Here is a 24,542-nt window from a genome sequence, read left to right as displayed (position 1 = left end):
GTCATTGGTTTCATCAATAAGTGCATCGATGACGTCATCCCCACAGTGACTTTATGTACATACCCCAACCAGAAGCCATGGATTACAGGCAACATCCACACTGAGCTAAAGGCTAGAGCTGCCGCTTTCAACGATCAGGACTCTAACCCTGAAGCTTATAAGAAATCCCGCTATGCCCTCCAACGAACCATCAAACAGGCAAAGTGTCAATACAGGACTAAGATCAAATCGTACTACACCGGCTCCGAAGCTAATCGGATGTGGCAGGGCTTGCAAACCATTACAGACTATTAAGGGAAGTACAGCCGAGAACTGCCCAGTGACACGAGCATACCAGACGAGCTATACTACTTCTATGCTTGCTTCGAGGCAAATAACACTGAAACATGCATGAGAGCACCAGCTGTTCCGAACGACTGTGTGATTACGCTCTCCGCATCCGATGTGAGTAAGACCTTTAAACAGGTCAACATTCACAAAGCCGCAGGGCCAGATGGATTACCAGGACGTGTACTGCGAGCATGCCCTGACCAACTGGCAAGTGTCTTCACTGACATTTTCAACGTCTCCCTGTCCGAGTCTGTAATGCCAACATGTTTTATGCAGACCACCATAGTCCCTATGCCCAAGAACACTAAGGTAACCTGCCTAAATGACTACCGACCCCTAGCACTCACGTCTGTGGCCACGAAGTGCTTTGAAAGCCTGTTCATGGCTCACATCAACARCATTATCCCAGAAACCCTAGACCCACTCCAATTTGCATACCGCCCCAACAGATCCACAGATGATGCAATCTCTATTGCATTCCACACTGCCCTTTCCCACATGGACAAAAGGAACACCAATGTGAGAATGCTATTCATTGACTACAGCTCAGCATTCAACACCATAGTGCCCTCAAAGCTCATCAATAAGCTAAGGACCCTGGGACTGAACACCTCCCTCTGCAACTGGATCCTGCACTTCCTGACGGYCCGCCCCCAGGTGGTAAGGGTGGGTAACAACACATCCGCCACGCTGATCCTCAACACAGGGGCCCCTCAGGGGTGCGTGCTCAGCCCCATCCTGTACTCCCTGTTCACTCATGACTGCAAGGCCAGGCACGACTCCAACACCAACATTAAGTTTGCCGATGACACAACAGTGGTAGGCCTGATCAGCGACAAGACAGCCTACAGGGAGGATGTCAGAGACCTGGTCATGTGGTGCCAGGACGACAACCTCTCCCTCAACATGATCAAGACAAAGGAGATGATTGTGGACTACGGGAAAAGGGGTTGTAGTGGAGCAGGTTGAGAGCTTCAAGTTCCTTGGTGTCCACATCACCAACAAACTAACATGGTCCCAGCACACCCAGGCAGTCGTGAAGAGGGCACAACAAAACCTATTCCCCCTCAGGAGACTGAAAAGATTTGGCATGGGTCCTCAGATCCTCAAAAAGGTTCTACAGCTGCACCATCGAGAGCATTCTGACTAGTTGCATCACTGCCTGGTATGGCAACTGCTATACCACGTGGTGTCAGAGGAAGGCCCTAAAAATTGTCAAAGACTCCAGCCACCCTAGTCATAGACTGTTCTATCTGATACCGCACAGCAAGCGGTACCGGAGCACCAAGTCTAGGTCCAAGAGGCTTCTAAACAGTTTCTACCCCCAAGCCATAAGACTCCTGAACATCTAATCAAATGGCTACCCAGACTATTTACGTTGCCCCCCTTTTACACCGCTTCTACTCTCTGTTATTATCTATGCATAGTCACTTTAATAACTCTACCTACATGTACATATTACCTCAACAACCCTGTATATAGCCTCGCTATTGTTATTTTACTGCTGCTCTTTAACTACTTGTTACTTTTATTTCTTATACTTAAATTGTATTTTTTAAACTGCATTGTTGGTTAGGGCCTTGGAAGTAAGACATTCACTGTAAGGTCTACCTGTTGTATTCGGCGCATGTGAGTAATAAAATGTGATTAGATGAGACAAACTATGTCAGTACTGTTTATATAAAATTATTAAAGGAATACCAGATACATGCACAAATATTCCCATATAGGTAGTTTAAAACATTCACACCCATCTTTCTAAACTTATCAGGTTACTTAAACTCATGTTAAAAGTAAAAATAGACTTTGAGTGACTAAAACATCACTCATAATATTTTTTTCCCAGATAGAAATTCTCAAAACGTTAGAAAAATGACTTTTTCTTCGTGTCAAACTACGAGGACATCTGAAAAGACAGACCGAGTGGGTGGGGAGCTAGTACGCTGAGTGGGCGGGGAGATCACCGTGACTGACAGTTCTTTGAAAACACCTACTGTATGTCATGTAACATGCACGCAGTGAGCAGTGTTGCAGTGAGATTATAACAAGCAAATGTTCTGATACACAAAGCAACTCAAACATTGAAATTGCATGCAACATCCAATTCTGTCATACATAAATTCTTGATTTTAGAAATTATGTTTATCCAACTGCTGGGTTATTGTAACAGTTTCAACATAGACAACATGTTGGCTGTATAACTTAGCTAGCTACCCCAAATGAATATGTCAGCACTGTTTTATCAAGCTACAAATAGCTAGCAAAGGTAGCATGTGAGTTTCAAGTTTGGGGAAGCACATTTCTACCATAAGAATTCKGTTTTATAATAAAGCATCATCACATTTGAAGTTTTTTGTTGTAAGATAGGCTACTATAGGTGATGAGTAGGTTACATAGTCATAATTTAGGCAAATAATATAACTATTACGGGGTAGTGCTGACACTGAACAAACATATCAATAAAAAACATGTAGTTTGATCTATATAATAGGCGTATGAGAAGGGGAGACACAATAAAATATGACATCCATCTAACCTGGAGGAGGAAATGATTGTCCGAAAACAAAACATTTCAAGAGCCACAACCCAACAATAATAAAGAGTGAATATGCGCACTCACCGGGCCGATGCTCTCCGCAGTGCCAATAAGATAGGCTACACTGTTCACTAAATTAAGTTGAGAATTCTGATAACTAAAGAAGTATCATGTCTAAGATTAGATTGCTTTACTATTTTTATTTTATTTTTTAACCCAACAATCTACAATAACAAAAATATAACACAACATGCAACAATTTCAAAGAGTTAAAGTTCATAAGGAAATCTGTCAATTGGAATACATTCATTAAGCCCTAATCTATGGATTTCACGACTGGGAATAGAGTATGGATCTGTTGGTCACAGATACCTCAAAAAAGATAGTGCATTCAGAAAGTATTCAGACCCCTTTACTTTTCCACATTTTGAAACATTACATCCTATTCAAAAATGGATAAAAAATATGTTTAATTCATCAATCTACACACAATACCCCACAATGACAAAGCAAAAACAGTTTCTTAGAAATGTTTGCTAATTTAATAAAGATGAAAAAAACAGAAATACCTTATTTACATAGTATTCAGACCCTTTGCTATGAGACTCGAAATTGAGCTCAGGTGCATCCTGTTTCCATTGATCATCCTTGAGATATTTCTACAACCTGATTGGAGTCCACTTGTGGTAAATTCAATGTGGAAAGGGGCACACCTGTCTATAAGGTCCACAGTTGACAGTGCATGTCAGAGCAAAACCCAAGAACCCGATGGTCACCCTGACAGAGCTCCAGAGTTCCTCTGTGAAGATGAGAGAACCTTCCAGAAGGACAACCATCTCTGCAGCACTCCACCAATCAGGCCTTTATGAAAGAGTGGCCAGACGGAAACCACTCCTCAGCAAAAGGCACATGACAGCCCACTTAGAGTTTGCCAAAAGGCACCTAAAGGACTCTCAGACCATGAGAAACAATTCTCTGATCTGATGAAACCAAGATTGAACTCTTTGGCCTGAATGCCAATCGTCACATCTGGAGGAAACATGGCACKATCCCTATGGTGAAGCATGGTGGTGGCAGCATCATGCTGCGGGGATGTTTTTCAGCGGCAGGGACTGGAAGACTAGTCATGATCGAGCGAAAGATGAACAGAGAAAAATGCAGAGAAATCCTTGATGAGGTCCTGAGCACTCTGGAGCAGGTTCTCAGACTAGTGCGAAGGTTCAACTTCCAACAGGACAACGACCCTAAGTACACAGCCAAGACAATGCAGGAGTGGCTTTGGGACAAGTCTCTGAATGTCCTTGAGTGGGCCAGCCAGGGCCCGGACTTGAACATCTCTGGAGAGACCTGAAAATAGCTGTGCAGCGACGCTCCCCATCCAACCTGACAGAGCTTGAGAGAATGGGAGAAACTCCCCAAATACAGATGTGCTAAGCTTGTAGCGTCATACCCAAGAAGACTCGAGGCTGTAATCACTGCCAAAGGTGCTTCAACAAAGTACTGAATAAAGGGTCTGAATAATTATGTAAATGTGATATTTCAGTTTATTTMATAAATTAGCAAACATTTCTAAACACCTGTTTTTGCTTTGTCATTATGAGGTATTGTGTGTAGATTGATGAGAGTTATAATTATTTAAATCAGTTTTAGAATAAGGCTGTAACTTATCAAAATGTTGAAAAAGTTAAGGGGTCTGAATACTTTCCGAATGCACTGTTTCTTCTTCGCATAGAGRTGATMAGGCTGTTGTGGCTTGTGSAATGTTGTCCCACTCCTCTTCAATGGCTGTGCGGAGTTGCTGGATATTGGTGGGAACTGGAACACGCTGCCATACACGTCGATCCAGAGCATCCCAAACATGTCTGGTGGTAAGTATGAAGGCCATGGAAGAACTGGGACATTTTCAGCTTCCAGSAATTGTGTACAGATCCTTGCGACATGGGGCCATGCATTACCATGCTGAAATATGAGATGATGGCGGCGGTTGAATGACACGACAATCGGCCCAGAGGATCTCGTCACGGTATCTCTGTGTATTCATTTCTATTATGCCTGCCCATACACTAACCCCACCGTTACCATGCAGCACTCTGTTCACAACGTTGACGTCAGCAAACCGCTCCCCACACAACACCATTGTCATGACGTTGCCCTCTTTGGGTACACCCCCCCCCCCCCCCCCCCCGCCTCTCTGACTACACTCAGGCTGCTGCGACCTCAGGTCGTAAATTCCTGGAGGAGATTATCTCCTCGTGGCCACAGTATAGAGAGAGGGAGTTTTCATAGAGTTTTCATTTCTTCCACCTCACAGAACTGGAGGTCCGAACAGTATTTATGTTCTGGAGAACGTATAAAAGATCGGTGAAGAATCCAGCTACGAACTGGTCCGTTTGGTACAATTTTGTGAAACTCATGAGAGACAATATGGCCACATTACCATAACGCTGTTTATACAATAGCCTCAGATATGAGGCTTACATCTAATTGTTGTATAAGATGAATGAGTGAGGATGATACTGTTTGTGAAATTGTGTAATGTGATTTTGGACTGTTTAATGAAGGAAACTCCAATTCCSTTTGGAGTTTAACTAAATCAGAGGACTGCCCATGAGCACAGTTATGGTCTGGCGCCATGGGACAGGCACTTTTCTGCTCTTCCGAATAAAACCCCCACCCGGGTTTTCTATCACCAGACCAGCTTACCTCAATAACGAGAGGGCCAAGGTTTGAGAGGTAGACCAGCTTACCTCGATAACGAGAGGGCCAAGGTTTGAGTAGATGGCTGAATCTTTTAACCATACCACGTGGTTAAACTCTTAGACTATCGATACCGACAGAATAAYAACAAGTCTTTGATATMAATTACTAGTCTGCAGCTAGGAATTCGGTATCATTGAACGCGAAGACCGACAACCGCAGAAACATCTATTCTATAACGACATGAATGAATGTCACTCTGAACTATCCATTCTAACCACGACAGAGAGAGAGGGTGGACAGACTCTCCAACAGAAACTTTTCAACAGAGATCCCGACGACACACTGAGCGTAAATATATATTGATTYCAATTGTTCCCGAATGAGTGAGCGTTCATGTGCAAAGGATTAGCATTTCAATTGTTATAATTATCACTCTGTCTAACAAGCCGCCATACCGGTTTAGCCCACTAGGGCACATCCCCCTTTCATTTCTTTGTAAACATATCTATTTTGTTTGTTTGTGTGATSCATTTCTGTGAATTACTTAGTAAATAAATGATTTTAAGACAATTGATGTATGGATGACTCATAGTGAAGACTGGGTTCGTGCAGATAACCAACAATTTACGACGTTTGGAATGAGACGAACGTGAGGTAAATAATAATTCATTAATCAGAAGACTAATTGATCAGATATTAAGATATCTGAAAGTTATATTAGGAAAATTATAGCTTTGTAATCTGAATATTTTCCTTGGTGCCCTGACTTCCTAGTTAATTACAGTTACATGATTAATCAGTTTAATCGCGTAATAATAATTACAGAGAGTTATTTGATAAATAAGTCTTCAGTTTAATGATCAGTTTAATGATGCCAAAGACACGACACCATACATTGCCATCTTCCTCATACAGTTGAAACTGGGATTCATCCGTGAAGAGCACACTTCTCCAGCATGCCAGTGGCCATCGAAGGTGAGCATTTGACCACTGAAGTCAGATTCGATGCTGAACTGCAGTCAGCTCAAGACCCTGGTGAGGACGAGAAGCACGCAGATGAGCTTCCCTGAGACATTTTTTTACCGTTTGTGCAGAAATTATTAGGTTGAACTTGAGACATCTGTGCAATTGTGTTGTGTGACACTTCACATTTTAGAGTGGCCTTTTATTGTCCCCAGCACCAGGTGCACCTGTGTAATGATCATGCTGTTTAATCAGCTTCTTGATATGCCACACCTTTGGATGGATTATCTTGGCAAAGGAGAAATGCTCACAAACATGGATGTAAACAAAATTGTGCACTAAATTTGAGAGAAATAAGCTTTTTGTCTGTATGGAACATTTCTGGGATCTTTTATTTCAGCTCATGAAACATGGGAAACACTTTACATGTTGTGTTTATCTTTTTGTTGAGTATATTTGGTATTTGCCGTGCGAGCTGCCCAAATTGCGGGCCTTTCCAACTGTAGGCAATGCGATTTAAAACTATCTACAGATAGTTAGGCCATATCATTTTGGCAATTAAATTACATTTACTTTAGGGGGAAGCTTTATGGACATACCACCTATGCTAGCTAGTTCATCTTGGACAATTTCAGTTGAAACTTTACAGGGTGAGGTCTACGTACATTTCAATAAATATATATACACTGACTGCCACACAATGTTCATACACTGAGTCTACCAAACATTAGGAACACCTTCCTAATATTGAGTTGCACCCCCCAAGTATACAATGTATASTGTATATCATAAATATCAATGATGTCAAGAAGTTTGTATAAATCACCTGTTTGGCATGTCTCTTGATGTAATGACATGAAAACTGTGTAAGAGTTTGGGGAAACCCTTCACGTGCTTTTGTTCTGGTTTCATCCAAATACCARCCAATTTCATGAAAAACATGATTTTGACTGTTCAGAACCTTTATAATGTAAAGGGCAACTGAAGTTTGGTTCATTAAGAAATGCTAGCAGCCATGACTGAATWAAAACYCGAGTTGGTTTCAGGGTGTGGTTTGATGTGGGTGTCTCGTGTGTGTTCGCAYGTGGGAAGAGTTAGACAAATTATTTTGCCAATTAGCTTCAGCCGGCTGGTGTGAAACCGTGGCAAAGTTGGTTTAACTTCAGATAGCCCATCTCCAGGGCTAATTAGTGACCGTAAATAAATTACACAATGTAAATGAGACAATATTTTCATGTTGCACACCTTTTGGTTCTCATTAAATGCTTTCAATATTTGTATATTAAGTTAAAAAATGTATAYTTAATTTGAGGTTTTTAAGTCATTGAAATTTGGAACAGTTGGAAATGTACATTCTGTAATTTACTGATGGTCCCTAATTATATCCAAAGTCAACCCAAATTTACCATGATATTACGATTGGGTCACATGGAGCTGGACTCCAAATTGATGATTACTTGTGTGCTGCCAGCTGTTGGTATGTGGGCAGGACTGAAACAAACCCAACCTTCATTTACATTGTGAGGCGGTCACAACCACGAGTCTCACAAAACTCTGTTTTGGACGAGACTGACTTCATGGCCAAAATGATCATATTTACACTTTGTAGTCAATTTTGACAGTAGAATAAATGTTTCTGACTCATATGGATGCCACATAGGCTGTTGTTTAAATGATAAGTTGTGTTTTAGGGGGCAGTTGCTCTTTAAACACTGAGGTAAACACTCATGCTCAGGCACTATTTAAAAGAAGAAAAAAAAATTCAGAAGGGTTCTATGTGGAATCATTGCCTTCCAATGAATCTTTCTTGCATTCCAAATAATCATCAGCACCATTTCTTTAAAAACTTAGGATGAAAAAAGTTCTAGGTAGAACTCTTTGCCTTACAAAGAACATTCGGCTTCCAAAAACGGTTCTTCAGATGAAAACAATTCTTGTTAGAACCCTATCCCCTCAACAAATAACCTTTTTGGAACCCCTTTTTCTAAAAGTGTATTCACTGCCTTGTAACTCTAGTCCACAGAACACAATTAAGACATTTTGCATGTGTGTGTAGCGTGCCTCCTGCACCTTGCATCCTAATGTGTTTAATGAAGCATATGACTGGGTCTGAAGAGAGACAAACTCAAGGCAGCCTCAAAGCCACATCTTACATTTTAAACACAACAGATTGGATTTGACACTCAATCTAATCAGGTAATAGCTGAACACGACAGAATGAGTTAAACAGGTGCTACCTAGTATCTTGGTCCTGCGCATGTCAGCATCACCACCACCATTTACAAGGGTCAAGTAGGCCGAAATTGTGACCAGGTCTATACCAGTAGCCCCTGCTACTGTGTAACCATTCCACAGAGGCCACAGCACACTCATTACTGTTAGTACTAAAGACCATAACAGTCTGGTTTCTGGTAGTGCTGGTGAGTGGAACCAGAGACAATGGKCACATTCCAAATGGCACCCTATTCCGTTGTAGTGCACTACTTTTGACCAGGACTCATATGGCTCCGGTCAAAAGTTGTGCACTATATAGGGAACACATTGCAATTTGGGACGCCGCCAATAATAAGGACTGGAAACACCACAGGGTCTGTAAATATGAATGAACTCCTCCTCACACAGGAAATTCTACGACAGTCTCTCACCATTTATATTTTCCTCTCCCCTCTTCATGGCCATTTGTTTAATTAAAAGTGTGTTTTAGGGAAATTAGCCGTTCGTTGTCTAATGCCTCTGGCAGGTCTCCTTCTCTCCTACTCTCTACCTCCTTCCCCCCTTTCACCAAGACTACAAACTAGAGACTTGACATTTAGCTGAGAAGAGGAGAGGAAATAAAAGGGGGTTGCATGGCATACTGCCTGAGTTGAGGCAAGAGATCGCACAGGAAACACTCATGAGTGTAGAGATCTTTATAGAAATATACTGTATTGTGTACTCATTCTAAACATTTCAGTATTACTAAGGTTTAAGTCCACATTTGTAATGATAGTGTTAACCTTTGATGATTTACATTCTCAGTTAAAACCACAAGTGGCACTAATCAATTCCAAATGTTAAATGTATTTATCAGAATAAATTCAACATTTTAATGCTCTCATATTCTAAGCAGAGAACAAACAAACAAACTGAACAATGACAGCAGCAGCGCCACTTGAAAGTGTAATGTGAGGGAGTTGAAAGAAAAGACTAACTTCACAATACATAATAAAAACAGGGCCTAAGGCAGCATTCAGATTCACACTGTGCAGACCGTCATTTTTAATAACTCTGACAAGGTTTCAGATAGACTCATATTCTCTGTCACAATAACATGCAGAAACAGGATTTCCGTCGCCAAGAATTAGCGCAGGCAGTGCCTTTGTTCGCCCTCAGCCGAACATTTTCCTCCTCTCAGACCTTCATTCACGCCAAGCCACAATGTAAATTAGCCTGCCCTAATATTTAAGCAGAGTGGGCATGAGGATTTTTTAAATTGTTTTTATTAAGACAGCGGAGCTGACAGTTTCTTTAGGAATAGAAACACACAAATCTCCCGTTTTAATTGCTTTTCTACAGTGGTAACAAAGGAGGTAATATACAACGAGCCCAGACCCCATAAAATAACACTTTTCTACTGGCCTGCCCTAGTTATTCCCTGTTGGAAACTTTTAAATTCAAACTACTGTGTAGATCAATTTTCTGATATGTACAGCATTGTTCTACATACTGATTTGACACAGTTTTTAATGTTGCAAAMCAAGGCTTTTCACTGAGGCTTAATTAAAAGGGATAGTAAGGGCTTTTATGGCGCACGTTAGAGCTGAAATTAGCCAATTACTGTACCCTTTCTGTTAGCGGGAGGAATACCAATGTTGAGACTCGATTCCCATTTAAGTGCCTGACTTAATGGCCTTGAGCTAAGACCAAAATATATATATATATATTAGAAACACAGCCTAGGAGGAGAGCAGAGCAAACAATTTACTAGTTATTTATTCTGCCTTTAAAAATAAGCTTTAGAACCACATACTTACGATCTTACAAGGGTTACAGAAACATTGTATTGGTTGCTCTGTTGTTTTCTTCATAAAAATGATGTGTAACAAATTAGAAAAAAATAAGTGCCACCTTTGTGATTTTAGCTTTTTGGGAAAAAATCAATAAGAAGATCTAACGCATGAGTAAATTAGTATTGTTTATTCAATGCAACTGGCCGCTCTAGTTGTCCTCACTGATCAGAAAGAGGATCCGTCTTGGCCTATGCTGCTCTCTGCTGGTGGTGGGTGGAAACTACAACAACAACAACAACGGCAACGAATTTGACTAATCATTTTGGCATTCTCGAAAACAAATCAGACAAGTAACTCATTTTGAGGTCTAAAGAATCATCTCCCTCCTGCTGATGTACGGTATAGGTCTGGGTTGTGAGTAGAGCGATTGCATCCCCTGGTGCTATGCATAAGATGAGACACAAACAAGAAAGCACTCACCTGTGTCGCTGGGGTTTGTGATGTGCGTCCAACACTGGGTGGCTGGAAAAAGACAGATCACACATATAACCCATATATATTTACATACTGTACATGCTCAGGTGTCTGTCTCCAAATAGTGGAACAACCGTTTGACATCAATCAAGCACATTTTTCCCCCACTTAATACAGAAAAACAGAAATACATACTCAGCGTGTGGCCCGCTGTAGGATGGCACAAATCTCTGGGGACTAGGGGCCTTGTGTGGCAGTGGCATATTATTGTGTGACCGCTTCAGATCCAGTATGGCTTGAGGCAGGATCAGTTTGAGTCCATGGTGGACTGTAAACCTCAGAGTGGTGTGGTCCTCTGTTGAAAGAGAGGTGTCACTTCTCAAACAACCAACCGGAGAGTCTTTAGCCAAACTGTACTCTATGTCTTGTATCATCTATATGTACAGTACCTTTATTTACTCCGAGCTGTGCACCATATTGCTCGTCTGGGCTTATAAAGATTCCCTACTCTGCTCTCTAACTGTCTTGGACAGTGGAACTGACCTGTCATGGACATGATGGTTTTGACCTTACGGTACCAGTCGTTGTCTATGAGCAGCGGGCCCATGTAGTCTGGGATGGAGGAGACCTCCTGCTTCTTAGTAGCCTTGACTCCATCCAGGTTCTTTGTCAACTTCTGARTACAGAACCTAAAGCAGGGAAGGGATCAGTTTACTCAGCAATGTGCGTTCAACTAGCCCGGGTACCAGTCTGTTGCTGCTCTCTTACTGACTGGTATACAGGCTATAATTCAACCATTATGGGGGAAAGTAATATCAGACTGTTTCCTCGTGAAATGTTGTATTACATAAACTCACAGATAAAGAGGTCTCCCTAAATACCAAAATGTGTAACAAGCATGTACTGTAATATCATTGCAACATTAGTGAAAGTAATAATAACACTAGCTATAGGTCACTTTTTCCAGCAGAAGACAAGGTTGGGGAAGATGGTTATYATAGCTGGGTGGAACAGTCCTCTGTCTACTTTCCCTGTGGAGCACAGCTGCAGTATGGCATCCCTCTGGGTCTCAGCTATGTTTATCTACGAACAAAGCAGTACAGAGTTACCATATGATATTAACCATAACACGATATGGGATATAAAAAGATAGCCAATGGGACTGCAGATGAAAATATATATTTTTTAAGTATCATATAAAACGTGATATCATATAAAACCATAGTACCGTATAGACATCTGAACTAAGTAGTCCTACCCTGAGTTTGGGAGAGATCTCTGACTTGAGGAAAATCTTAATGATCATGTCAGCCTTCTGGTGTAGCATAGCATGGTCATTCTCTCCATACATCCCTGCAGACGCCATCACTGTGCCTGAATCTGCCAGGTTCCTGAACCTGCAGCACAACAACATCAAACACAACAGGTTAGCGGTATCAGGACACAGGGACAACAGGCACAGAAACCCACATTAAAGAGTCGATGTCCACGCCCCTGCGGATTGCTAATTTGCATAATAAAAACATCCCAATAAAAATCTGTCTTTAAGCTAGAGACATCATGGGGTGTCTCTCAATGCACCACATCCACCGATGTCAGCCTTCCCCATCTACGGTGGAAAGTGGCAGAACTACAGCTGTGTTTTTCAGATCAGGAGACATAAGCGCAGTAAAGAGGTCAATGGGACGCAGACCGCGGGGGATAGAAGAAAGCTGCCGGATTGGCGCACATTCAACAAATCTGATGGGGCACCCACCCACATTAGTTAGTTGAGGTAATATGTGTAAAGGGGGGGGGGGGGYGGTCAATGCAAATAGTCTGGGTAGCCATTTGATTAGGTGTTCAGGAGTCTTATGGCTTGGGGGTAGAAGCTGTTTAGAAGCCTCTTGAACCTAGACTTGGCGCTCCGGTACCGCTTGCCGTGTGTGGTATCAGAGAGAATAGTCTATGACTAGGGTGGCAGGAGTCTTGACAATTTTTAGGGCCTTCCTCTGACCGCTTGGTATAGAGGTCCTGGATGGCAGGAAGCTTGGCCCCAGTGATGTACTGGGCCGGTCGCATTACCCTCTGTAGTGCCTTGCGGTCAGATGCCGAGCAGTTGCCATACCAGGCAGTGATGCAACCAGTCAGGATGCTCTCGATGGTGCAGCTGTAGAACCTTTTGAGGATCTGAGGACCCATGCCAAATCTTTTCAGTCTTCTGAGGGGGAATAGGTTTTGTCGTGCCCTCTTCATGACTGTCTTGGTGTGCTTGAACCATGTTAGTTTGTTGGTGATGTGGACACCAAGGATCTTGAAGCTCTCAACCTGCTCCACTGCAGCCCTGTCGATGAGAATGGGGGTGTGCTCGGTCCTCTTTTTCCTGTAGTCCACAATCATCTCCTTTGTCTTGATCACGTTGAGGGAGAGGTTGTTGTTCTGGCACCACACGGCCAGGTCTCTGACCTCTTCCCTACAGGCTGTTTCGTCGTTGTCAGTGATCAGGCCTACCACTGTTGTGTCATCAGCAAACTTAATGATGGTGTTGGAATCGTGCCTGGCCGTGCAGTCATGAGTGAACAGGGAGTACAGGAGGGGACTGAGCATGCCCCCCTGAGGGGCCCCTGTGTTGAGGATCAGCGCAGCGGATGTGTTGTTACCTACCCTTACCACCTGGGGACGGCCCGTCAGGAAGTCCAGGATCCAGTTGCAGAGGGAGGTGTTCAGTCCCAGGGTCCTTAGCTTATTGATGAGCTTTGAGGGCACTATGGTCTTGAACGCTGAGCTGTAGTCAATGAATAGCATTCTCACATAGGTGTTCCTTTTGTCCAGGTGGGAAAGGGCAGTGTGGAGTGCAATAGAGATTGCATCAGCTGTGGATCTGTTGGGGTGCTATGCAAATTGGAGTGCGTCTAGGGTTTCTAAGATAATGGTGTTGATGTGAGCCATGACCAGCCTTTTGAAGCACTTCATGGCTACAGACGTGAGTGCTATGGGGTTGGTAGTCATTTAGGCAGGTTACCTTAGTGTTCTTGGGCACACGCACTATGGTGGTCTGCTTAAAACATGCTGGTATTACAGACTCGGACAGGGAGAGGTTGAAAATGTCAGTGAAGACACTTGCCAGTTGGTCAGTGCATGCTCGCAGTACATGTCCTGGTAATCCGTCTGGCCCTGCGGCCTTGTGAATGTTGACCTGTTTTAAGGTCTTACTCACATCAGCTGTGGAAAGCATGATCACACAGTRTTCCAGAACAGCTGGTGCTCTCATGCATGTTTCAGTGATATTTGCCCCGAAGCGAGTATAGAAGAAGGACAGCTCGTCTGGTAGGCTCGTGTCACTGGGCAGCTCTCGGCTGTGCTTCCCTTAGTAGTCTGTAATGGTTTGCAAGCCCTGCCACATCCGACGAGCGTCAGAGCCGGTGTAGTACGATTCGATCTTAGTCCTGTATTGACTTTTTACCTGTTTGATGGTTCATCAGAGGGCATAGCGGGATTTCTTATAAGCTTTAGGGTTAGAATCCCGCTCCTTGAAAGCAGCAGCTCTAGCCTTTAGCTCAGTGCGGATGTTGCCTGTAATCCATGGATTCTGGTTGGGGTATGTACATACGGTCACAGTGGAGACAACGTCATCCATGCYCTTATTGATGAAGCCAAGGACTGATGTGGTGTACTCCTCAATGCCATCGGAGGAATCCCTGGAACATATTCCAGTCTGTGCTAGCAAAACAGTCCTGTAGCTTAGCATCTGCTTCATCTGACCACTTTTTTTATGAATCTAGTCACTGGTGCTTCATCCTTTAAATTTTGGCTTGTAAGCCGGAATCAGGAGGATAGAATTAATGTCAGATTTTCCAAATGGAGGGCGAGAGAGTGCTTTGTATGCATCTCCGTGTGTGGAGTAAAGGTGGTCCAGAGTTTTTTTTCTTTTGTTTGCACAATTAACATGCTGATAGAAATTTGGTAAAACGGATTTAACTTTCTCTGCATTAAAGTCCCCGGCGACTAGGAGCGCCGCCTCTGGATGAGCAATTTCTTGTTTGCTTATGGTGGAATACAGCTCATTCAATGCTGTCTTAGTCCCAGCCTTTGACTGTGGTGGTATATAAACAGCTATGAAAAATACAGATGAAAACTCTAGGTAGAACTCTAGGTAGATAGTGTGGTCTACAATTTAACATGAGATACTCTACCTCAGGCGAGCAATAGCTCGAGACTTCCTTAGATATTGTGCAACAGCTGTTATTTACAAAAATACATAGTCTGCCGCCCCTTGTTTTACCAGACGCCGTTGTTCTATCCTGCTGGTGCAGCGTATAACCAGCCAGCTGTATGTTGATAGTGTCGTCGTTCAGCCACGTCTCCGTGAAGCATAAGATATTACAGATTTGAATGTCCCGTTGGTAGTTTAATCTTCCGCATAGGTCATCTATTTTATTGTCCAAAGATTGCACGTTTTCTAGTAGAATGGAAGGAAGCATTATACCCCGATTTTTACCTCAACATAGTGTTAAATACACATATAAACAATAGCCTAAATGTAGGCTAATTTTGCTGGGGGGGATTCAGGATCTTTTCCCCACGCATTTCCATGGCATTTCCATTGTCTGGGTCGAGTTCCATGGACCTCTTTACCGCATCCATCCCGAAAATTCGTCTTCTCACAAAAATGTCTGTAGCGTCCTGTTTGGGGTCCAAAAAGATGAGACTCTCACGAACATGACGGTGTTCACCGTTTTGCTCTACAACCTCCACAAGCATCACAGGACTCATCTGAAGTCGGTACCGCCGATGTGCCAACTTCTGTCTGTAGCGTCCAAACGGTTTGGGCTACACACTAATCGAAAGGTGAGATATGTAACTCAATATTAGGAAGGTGTTCTCAATGTTTTGTACACTCAGTGTATATACTGTATATATTTTCACACTATGAGGTTGGAATGATACTGTGAAATTGTGAAAATTATGATAATCCCCTTTTAGTGTAAGATAGCGGATCCCAAACTAGGGGTCGCTGACATGAAAATGGGGTTGCGGGAGAATTTCCTAAATCCTGACAACATAAAATTTACAAAAATATAAAAACAGTATAATATTGTCTTTGTATCTCAAAATCATTATGTGGTTAACCTTAAAAATCTAAATGAAAATTGTTCAAATCTAAAAGARAAAATTCAACCAGATAGCGCCCTTAGATCATGGGAAAAGGCCACACTTGACCGTTGCACTTGAATAATACCCACGGTCAATGGCTATGCCCACTACGCTATCAAACCACACACTATTGCAGAGACTTTGATATTACCATCCACAACTGATATGGTGAAAACAATGTGTGGGGAGGCAGAGGTAGAGAAACTCACATCAATAGCTTTGTCAGGTAACACTTAAAGAATTTATGCTATTACTAGCAATCAAGATGAAACTCTAAACGACTCAAAAACTCCCCAACTTGTGCTCTCCAAATGGACGTTAGCTGAGAGGGCCGAGATCCCCATGCATTGACTTTTGTTCGCTTTACATGTCTGGGGATGCTATTCACAAGGACACATTGTTCTGTCTCACGATTCCCGAGCATGAAATAGCACAGYGGATGTTCAGTCTGCTGCGTGGCTATATTGATGAAAAACAGACTCCATGAGATCGAATGGTGGGCTTTTGCACAGATGGGGCTCCATCTACAGTATGGCGGGACAGCGGGCAGGGGCCTCTGCACTCTAGTTATGAATGTGTCTCCCTCTGCCATATGGGCGCATTGTTTGACACACTGAGAAACTGGCATCAAAAGAGCTGAGCACAGAACTCGGAGATATACTGCAGCAGGTAACTTCATTTGTAAACTACATCAAAACACACCAACTGTGCGCACGCCTGTTCCCAAAACTTTGTGGAGATATGGAATCAGAGCATGACAATGTTCTATTTCACACTGAGGCTTGGTGGTTATCGAGGGGGAGTGTTGAGTTTTGAGAGAGGAACTGTTGTCATTCACAATGGATGTAAAAAAAATATATATATATTTTAAAGACTTGGTTGACTTTCTGTGTAATGAAGAGAAAATATCTCCTTGCCTATGTAACAGACATATTTGGGATCTGAACGAACTGAATGCAACCATGCAGGGGAAATACAAAAACATTCTACAGATGACTGACCAAATCAGTGGATTCAGAGGAAAAAATTCTTATTGGAGAGAGAGTCTTTCAAAATTGAACCATGTCCCCTTCCCTCAGCTGTGTATGTTTCTAACAGAAAACAGCATCAGTAAGTATCCCACACGAGTGATGACTGCTCACCTCCAACGCTTGGAAGAGCACTTTGGGATCTACTTCCCAATCCGTTTGACTTTGATCCTGTCTCAGTTGACATGCCGGTATGTGAAATCGAACAGCTGATCGAGCTGTCATGTGACCGAATGCATTCACTGGTCACTACGGAGGAGTTTTGGTTCCTGAATAAAAAAGGAATACCCTGCCGTCTCCCTTAAAACTCATCGTACCCTTCGCCAGCTCATATCTGTGTGATTCGGTGCTCTCGTCTTCATTAAAACCAAATATCGATCCAGGTTGGATATGACAGAAGGGATGAGGTGCGTACTGTCGACCACACCCTCTGACTTTGAGAATCTCCGATGTGACATCAAGCACACCCATCTCATTAGTGGTGCTGAGATACGATGCATTATGTCAGACTCATTTGCAATTGACTGTCATTAGCCCCACATAAAAATGATGTCATGGTGAGTTGAGAATACAGTCATAAATGCTGTTAGAATTTCAATTGACTGCCATAGCCCCAAATAAAAAAGTAAACATTTGCTGTTAATTACATAATTTTTRCCACATGGTTTGGYTCGTGAGAATTTTCAGATATCAAAATGGGGTCTAGGGCCKAAAAAGTTTGGGAACCCKTGGTGTAAGAGCTGTTTGAAAATATRGCCTGGAAGTTCAGCCTATTTTGATGGGATGGAATTTTGGCTAGTAAATTTGTTTATAGACCAATAASAAAGAGAGTTKCAAATCTCTGTCAATAACAYCTAATTTTCAGTTTTCCCCACTCAGACAGTCGTAATTGTAATTGAAAACAATCACAGCAAAGTATTTCTGTCAATATAAGTGAATGTCAATAATGTAAGAAGGAAAACATATTTATGACCTTGTGAGACGATTCAATCTTACCTCTCACTCTCCAGGTAAAAAGATAGGTCGTTGATGAGGAAGTCAATGATGATGACTTTACCGTTAATGACCCTTCTCTTCATGTGGGAGGTATCCCCCTCTTCTTTAGGAGGGGCACGGGAGTCACATGCTATAGGAGACAAGGTCAACTTAGTGGTGTGTACTGCTAGCACCAGAGCTAGATTTAAAACCCTAACGAAGGTCTAACACCGAAACATTGGTTTGTGGAACATCCAAAATCAGTGTAATGGAGTTTTGTCCTTTTAATTAAATGTTTTCTTCTGTAGCACCTGTCAAACTATACTTTGTTCAGCACCAGAACCAGGAACAGAATGAAGAGAGGGGACTGAGGACAGCTTACATTCGGAGAAGTGGCGGTAGCTCATTCTCAGGTACAGCTCAAACTCAGTCCTCGTGCGAGGATCCTTCATGGCGGTTTGAAACTTACAGACTGTCTTGATGAATCGGCAAAACACCAGCCAGACATTRTTCTTCAGGGTGAGGTGCATAAGGAGTGAGTGAGTGAGTGAATGAATGACAGAACATTTTAGATACCATTGCCCAAGAGGGTTATACAGTGATTGTACAACTGTCTAGTGTCTAACAGTATATAGAGGATGAGAGGCTGGGTGTTGTTCCTACCAGTTTGGTCTTCAGTATGGCTCCTCTCAGGCAGGAGTCTGAGCCCACAGCAGGACCGGGTGGGAACGTGTCTTGGTACTGCTTGAACCTGCAAGGAATCATCCAAACACACACATCSGATTAACACACACTGTTTCGTCTGCATCCAAACACACACACACACACATCACATCAATCACACAGTTCTGTCAAGTAGCATCAATCATCCATAGCCTGGTCCCAGATCTGTTCGTTCCGTCTTGCCAACTTCTAAYGTTATTGTCATGTTTAGCATAACAACGACCATAGGAGTTGGCTATACAGCACAAACAAATATAGGACCAGGKTAAATCAACTCATGTCCACAAGGATAAATAATCCTAATACCATGTTCCTTCCAGTGACTTGGTGACCAGGTCCTGGATGGTGTAGAGAACCTCACAGGAAACGGTTCTCATCTGTGCCYCCTGGGAGATGATGTCAGCATTGCACTGCAGGTAGCCCACTGTGGGACGATGCTAGTTAGCGTTTAAACTTCACTGTAGCTCCAATATATTACTGTAGAGGCATACTAGTCGTGTTAGCCTTTTCAATACAATACATCTCTTTCAGTGTCATACAAACAGTCCTTTAAGWCTATTAGCAGCAAAGTGAATAATGCCACCATTGATGTCAGCTTGGCTAAAGGTCACCAAGGACCCTACTCTAGACAGAATCTGACAGGAATAATGAATAAGGATTTGAGGACTGTACTGGGGTCCTCCCGGCGTAAGAACTTATTCACGATGGCGAGGATTTTGATCTTCTGAGGTTTGGGCCGGTCGATGGCTCTCAGCTTCTCTACTTCCAGTGTGAAGAGCAGCGCTCCTTGGGCATAGTGGAAYCGCAGAAAGCGCTTGAAGTAGTCCAGACTCACCGGGTTCCGGAACACATCTCCAAACGACCTGTAGCAAAGAGACAAACAATACAGCCATATACAAATGAACATTTGAGTCATTTAGAAGGTGCTCATAGAGCTCTTATTTCACTAAAGTAAGTAAAACAACCACTTATCACAATCATCGCAAGTAAAACCTTCTACAAAACAGCCGGCTTCTGCAAAATCAGCGGTAGCTGAAGAATCTAARTTATGCTAGATTAGATACCCTCATTAGATAAACAATGACTCAATGAACAAGGACGCATTTAAGGTGGTTTCCCAACAGTACCTTGGCCTCATAGACGGCGCGCGAACAAAACTGTTGTCTTTCTTCAACATCAGAGGGGCTTTCTTCATCAAGGAACCAGCGGACACTGGCTTAGAGCTTTCGCCGTCTGAGAAAGGCTTCTTCTTCTGATACAGCAAATAGTTAACACTCAGATTCTCCAGTGCCAGCTTTGGGTACCTCACCGCCAGCAAGTCAAACGGCAGATCAAGTGGCTCTAGAGACAGACACAATGACAGTATTCACAGGGCCTAGAGTCCTTATCATGGTGAAGTATGCTCTCCACATACAGTTGAAGTCGGAAGTTTACATTCTCTTAGGTTTGAGTCATTAAAACTCGTTTTTTTCAACCACTCCACAAATTTCTTGTTAACAAACTATAGTTTTGGCAAGTCGGTTAGAATCTCTACTTTGTGCATGACAAGTCATTTTTTCCAACAATTGTTTACAGACAGATTTTTCACTTTACCTCACTGTATCACAATTCCAGTGGGTCAGAAGTTTACATACACTAATAGACTGTGACTTAAACAGTTTGGAAATTCCAGAAAATGATGTCACGGCTTTAGAAGCTTCTGATAGGCTAATTGACATCATTTCGTCAATTGGAGGTGTACCTGTGGATGTATTTCAAGGCCTACCTTCAAACTCAGTGCCTCTTTGCTTGACATCATGGGAAAATCAAAAGAAATCAGCCAAGACCTCGAAAAAAATTGGATACCTCCACAAGTCTGGTTCATCCTTGGGAGCAATTTCCAAACGCCTGAAGGTACCACGTTCATTCTGTAAAACAATAGTACGGCAGGAATAAACACCTGGGACCACGCAGCATCATACCGCTCAGGAAGAGAGACACGTTCTGTCTCCTAGAGATGAATGTAATTTGGTGCGAAAAGTGCAATCAATCACAGAACAACATCAAGGGACTTGTGAAGATGCTGGAGGAAACGGGTACAAAAGTATCTATATCCACAGTAAAACGAGTCCTATATCGACATAACCTGAAAGGCCGCTCAGCAACTGCTCCAAAACCGCCAATAAAAAGCCCGACTACGGTTTGCAACTGCACATGGGGACAAAGATCATACTTTTTGGAGAAATGTCCTCTGGTCTGATGAAACAAAAATAAACTGTTTGGCCATAATGACATGTTATGTTTGGAGGAAAAGGGGGAGGCTTGCGAGCCGAAGAACACCATCGCAACCGTGAAGCCGGGGTGGCAGCATCATGTTGTGGGGGTGCTTTGCTGCAGGAGGACTGGTGCACTTCACAAAAAAGAGAAGGAAATTTTGTGGATATTTTGAAGCAACATCTCAAGACATCAGTCAGGAAGTTAAAGTTGTCATGGGTCTTCCAAATGGACAATGACCAAGCATACTCCCAAGATGTGGCAAAATGGATTAAGGACACAAAGTCAAGGAATTGGAGTGGCCATCACAAAGCCCTGACCTCAATCCTATAGAAAATGTGTGGGCAGAACTGAAAAAGCGTTGCGAGCAAGGAGGCCTACAAACCTGACTCAGTTACACCAGCTCTGTCAGGAGGAATGGGCCAAAATTCACCCAACTTATTGTGGGAAGCTTGTGGAAGGCTACCCGAAACATTTGACCCAAGTTAAACAATTTAAAGGCAATGCTACCAAATACTAATTGAGTGTATGTAAACTTCTCCCACCCACTGGGAATGTGATGAAAGAAGTAAAAGCTGAAATAAATTATTCCTCTCTACTGTTTTTCTGCGATTTCACATTCTTAAAATAAAGTGGTGATCCTAACTGACCTAAAACTATAATTTATACTAGGATTAAATGTCAGGAATTGTGAAAAACTGAGTTTAAATGTATTTGGCTAAGGTGTACTTCCGACTTCAACTGTAATACAAATGTTGCAATGCAACTATAAATGGATTTTAAACTTATCATTGAGCTTTCATTGTTCACGCTYTAGTAACACCAGCATTGCTCTCTCGTAGCCTTAGCTACAACTGAATCTGCACATTCCCCTTATTCTCATTAACTCCTCTGTGTTAACCCTTGGTTATGTTCCTACCAGTCTTTTTGTAGTGCAGGTGGACAGACCCTCCTCTCTTCACGTCCTCTAGAGCCATCAGGGCCCAGTTCTCCTGCCAATCAGAGGGCTGCTCTGTGGCTCCATGGCTACAACAGGACTGACAAAGGGCCAGAGCCTCCCTCATCCTCCTGACCTGCTGCTCTTTTGTGTTCTGGCCACTAGCAGATAACCTCTGACCACAGTTCACACCGGCACTCTCCTGGCAGTCAAATCAGAAGGGAAAATGTGATAACATAACCCTCAACAGAGTTAAAGGGGAGATGGACAGATTTGTGCATGTAAAAGGAGGGGGGGTACACATTTCCGTTGTAACTATGGACAATACAGTTATATTGTATAATCAATTTGCATAAAACAAAATCAAATCAGTTACCAGACAGGAACAGAAATGTTTGTCTTCTTCGTCCAAAAATGAATCGTAAGATGCACAAAGCACCTACAAAAAAAATGCCCATTACCAAGAMATTGACTCAAGACATTTTCAAAGATTCACAAGATTTCAAAAACATTCAAACATTAACTGTATGTCAACATGCTGACTTTACCTTACAGATCTCATGTTTGGCTGTGTATATCCACGGTATGACTGCTCCAGAGGGCAGGAGTCTACGGAGCTGCCTGCTGGTGTCGCTCTCCAGGAGGCCTACCCTCTCTGCGTTCTCCCCCAGGTAGGTGTGTGTGATCCTCCTGGCCACAGCCTGTCTCTGGCTGTGGAGGGAGTCATCTCCCTGGGCCCTGAGTATGGAGGATATATTACAGTCAAATAGAAGATAGTTTACAAAAGTGAACGAGTCATCAATACCAAAAACAAATCATTATTAGCACATCAATACAACAATGTTCATTTCTGTTAAACACAGCACATTTTCCAAATATATTTCTCGCTTTGGGCATTTTCACAAACCTTTCATTTTTAAAGTTGCATTCAGTATTTTCACAACAACACATTTGTTCGTGATTCATTTTTCAATKATTTACATTATTTTGTAAATATATRCATACCTGAGCACCAGGCTAAGGARCAGCTCCAGGTCCTGCCAGAGCCCCAGATGCTGCAGCTCTCTRTCCAGTCCCCTGGCCCTCAGGAAGGCAGCTAAGGGCCCACCAGCCAAGCTGTCAGCCGACAGGGCAGGCTGAAMYTAGTTGTAGCGGTGGGACTCTGGAGTTGCTGGTMCAGGGGGAACTGGTAAYACAGACGGCTGGTAGTAGGCAGGAGTCTCCATACAGGTGTGTGGAATAAGTACTTCTCCCTCCTGGACCCCTTCAACATCAATGTTTGGGAGAAAGTTACCACTTCTGTGGCTGGACTTGAGGTTATCCACTTTGCTGGTTTGTTTGCTGCAGGTTTGGGATTTTGCATCGTCAGGCATGTTGCGGTATTGTTCAGTTGTGGCATCAATCTGGTATTTGGTTTGACTTCTATGCACAACATTAGTGCACRGTTCCTGGTCTGTTTCACCCCCAAGACGAAGCCACTGGCAACAGAGACGTCCATCTTGGATCTTCTCAGCCTCCCGGGCTGCCATTACGGATCTGTTCTGTGGTTCCTCATGGCGCATCCAGAGGAGTCTCTTGGTGTTTTTGGAGCAGTAGGTCCCAMTTGCACTCCCAGTCAGCTCTGCCTCCTTCACCTGTCCCAGGCCTGGGTCCAGTCGAGCAGGTATGCCAGGCACATCCTCAGGAGCAGAGTGGGATGCGATGGCGCTGTACTCCTGAACGATGTGGCTGCACTCTGCAGCTCTCCAGAGTGAGTCCTTGCAGTATCTTAGAAACTGAGGAAGCCAATAGTGCTGCAGCCGATGTAAAGCTTTGTTATACATCTGACCGATGATCTGCTTTCTGGCACTGTCGGGTAGCTCACCGGATAGAATGCTAATCATTGTATCTACCAGACAGACACAGGAGAGCAKAGAKAAATGGATTTAAATGAAGAAAATACATCAACATAGCACAAAGAGTACGTAGACCTATAGGTCAGAGAAGGGGCAGGTGAGTAGTTTCAGGATAGGTAACGGTGATGTGGCCTGGCCATCTCTTGAATGAATCATCTTTATTCATGGTGACTATCGATCCCAGGGTAATGTACTTTGTCACCAGTTTAGTCTCTTTACCTCGTGGTATGTGACAGATAGCCATGATGCTGGATCCCTCTGTGAGATGGATGGCTCTGATGACAGTCAGCAGGGCCAGGTATCTGTGTTTCTGACCTGCGTCCTCACAGTCCATGTTGAACAACCTGGACACTCTCACACAGAATGACACCAGCTCCTTCCCTGCACACACACAGGAAGCATGAGTCGATGAATGACCACAAGTGGAAAATACACAGTAGCATACAAAATAAATGAGTAATGCCACTTCATAGGCCAGGAACACACACACACACACCAACACCAGTCACCTACCACAAGTGCCCTTGATGAAAGTGCTGAATCGTCTCATCCCTCTCCCGCTCCCAATGCATCTCCTCAGTAGCCACTGGTCTGCTGTTGTCCATT

At 43.1% G+C, this 24,542-nt stretch overlaps 1 protein-coding gene across 1 annotated transcript in view; it reads right to left on the bottom strand.

The window, feature by feature from the left end:
- LOC111971680 (regulator of G-protein signaling protein-like) overlaps positions 1 to 24,542 on the bottom strand; it is a 28,369-nt gene extending 3,827 nt beyond the window's left edge. Inside the window, 17 exon segments of the mRNA XM_070446203.1 lie at positions 10,999 to 11,040; positions 11,188 to 11,347; positions 11,536 to 11,681; positions 11,951 to 12,075; positions 12,251 to 12,389; positions 18,150 to 18,279; positions 18,511 to 18,640; positions 18,792 to 18,879; positions 19,158 to 19,275; positions 19,524 to 19,714; positions 19,979 to 20,192; positions 22,024 to 22,243; positions 22,418 to 22,480; positions 22,590 to 22,779; positions 23,047 to 23,929; positions 24,156 to 24,317; positions 24,450 to 24,542. Of these exon segments, the coding sequence (XP_070302304.1) occupies positions 10,999 to 11,040; positions 11,188 to 11,347; positions 11,536 to 11,681; positions 11,951 to 12,075; positions 12,251 to 12,389; positions 18,150 to 18,279; positions 18,511 to 18,640; positions 18,792 to 18,879; positions 19,158 to 19,275; positions 19,524 to 19,714; positions 19,979 to 20,192; positions 22,024 to 22,243; positions 22,418 to 22,480; positions 22,590 to 22,779; positions 23,047 to 23,929; positions 24,156 to 24,317; positions 24,450 to 24,486 (3,038 nt within the window). The 5' untranslated portion in view covers positions 24,487 to 24,542.

Source organism: Salvelinus sp. IW2-2015, linkage group LG13 (assembly GCF_002910315.2).
Source record: "Salvelinus sp. IW2-2015 linkage group LG13, ASM291031v2, whole genome shotgun sequence".
Taxonomy (NCBI): domain Eukaryota; kingdom Metazoa; phylum Chordata; class Actinopteri; order Salmoniformes; family Salmonidae; genus Salvelinus; species Salvelinus sp. IW2-2015.
The sequence above is the reverse complement of the archived record's forward strand: the minus strand, read 5'-3'. Positions and strand labels throughout refer to the sequence as shown.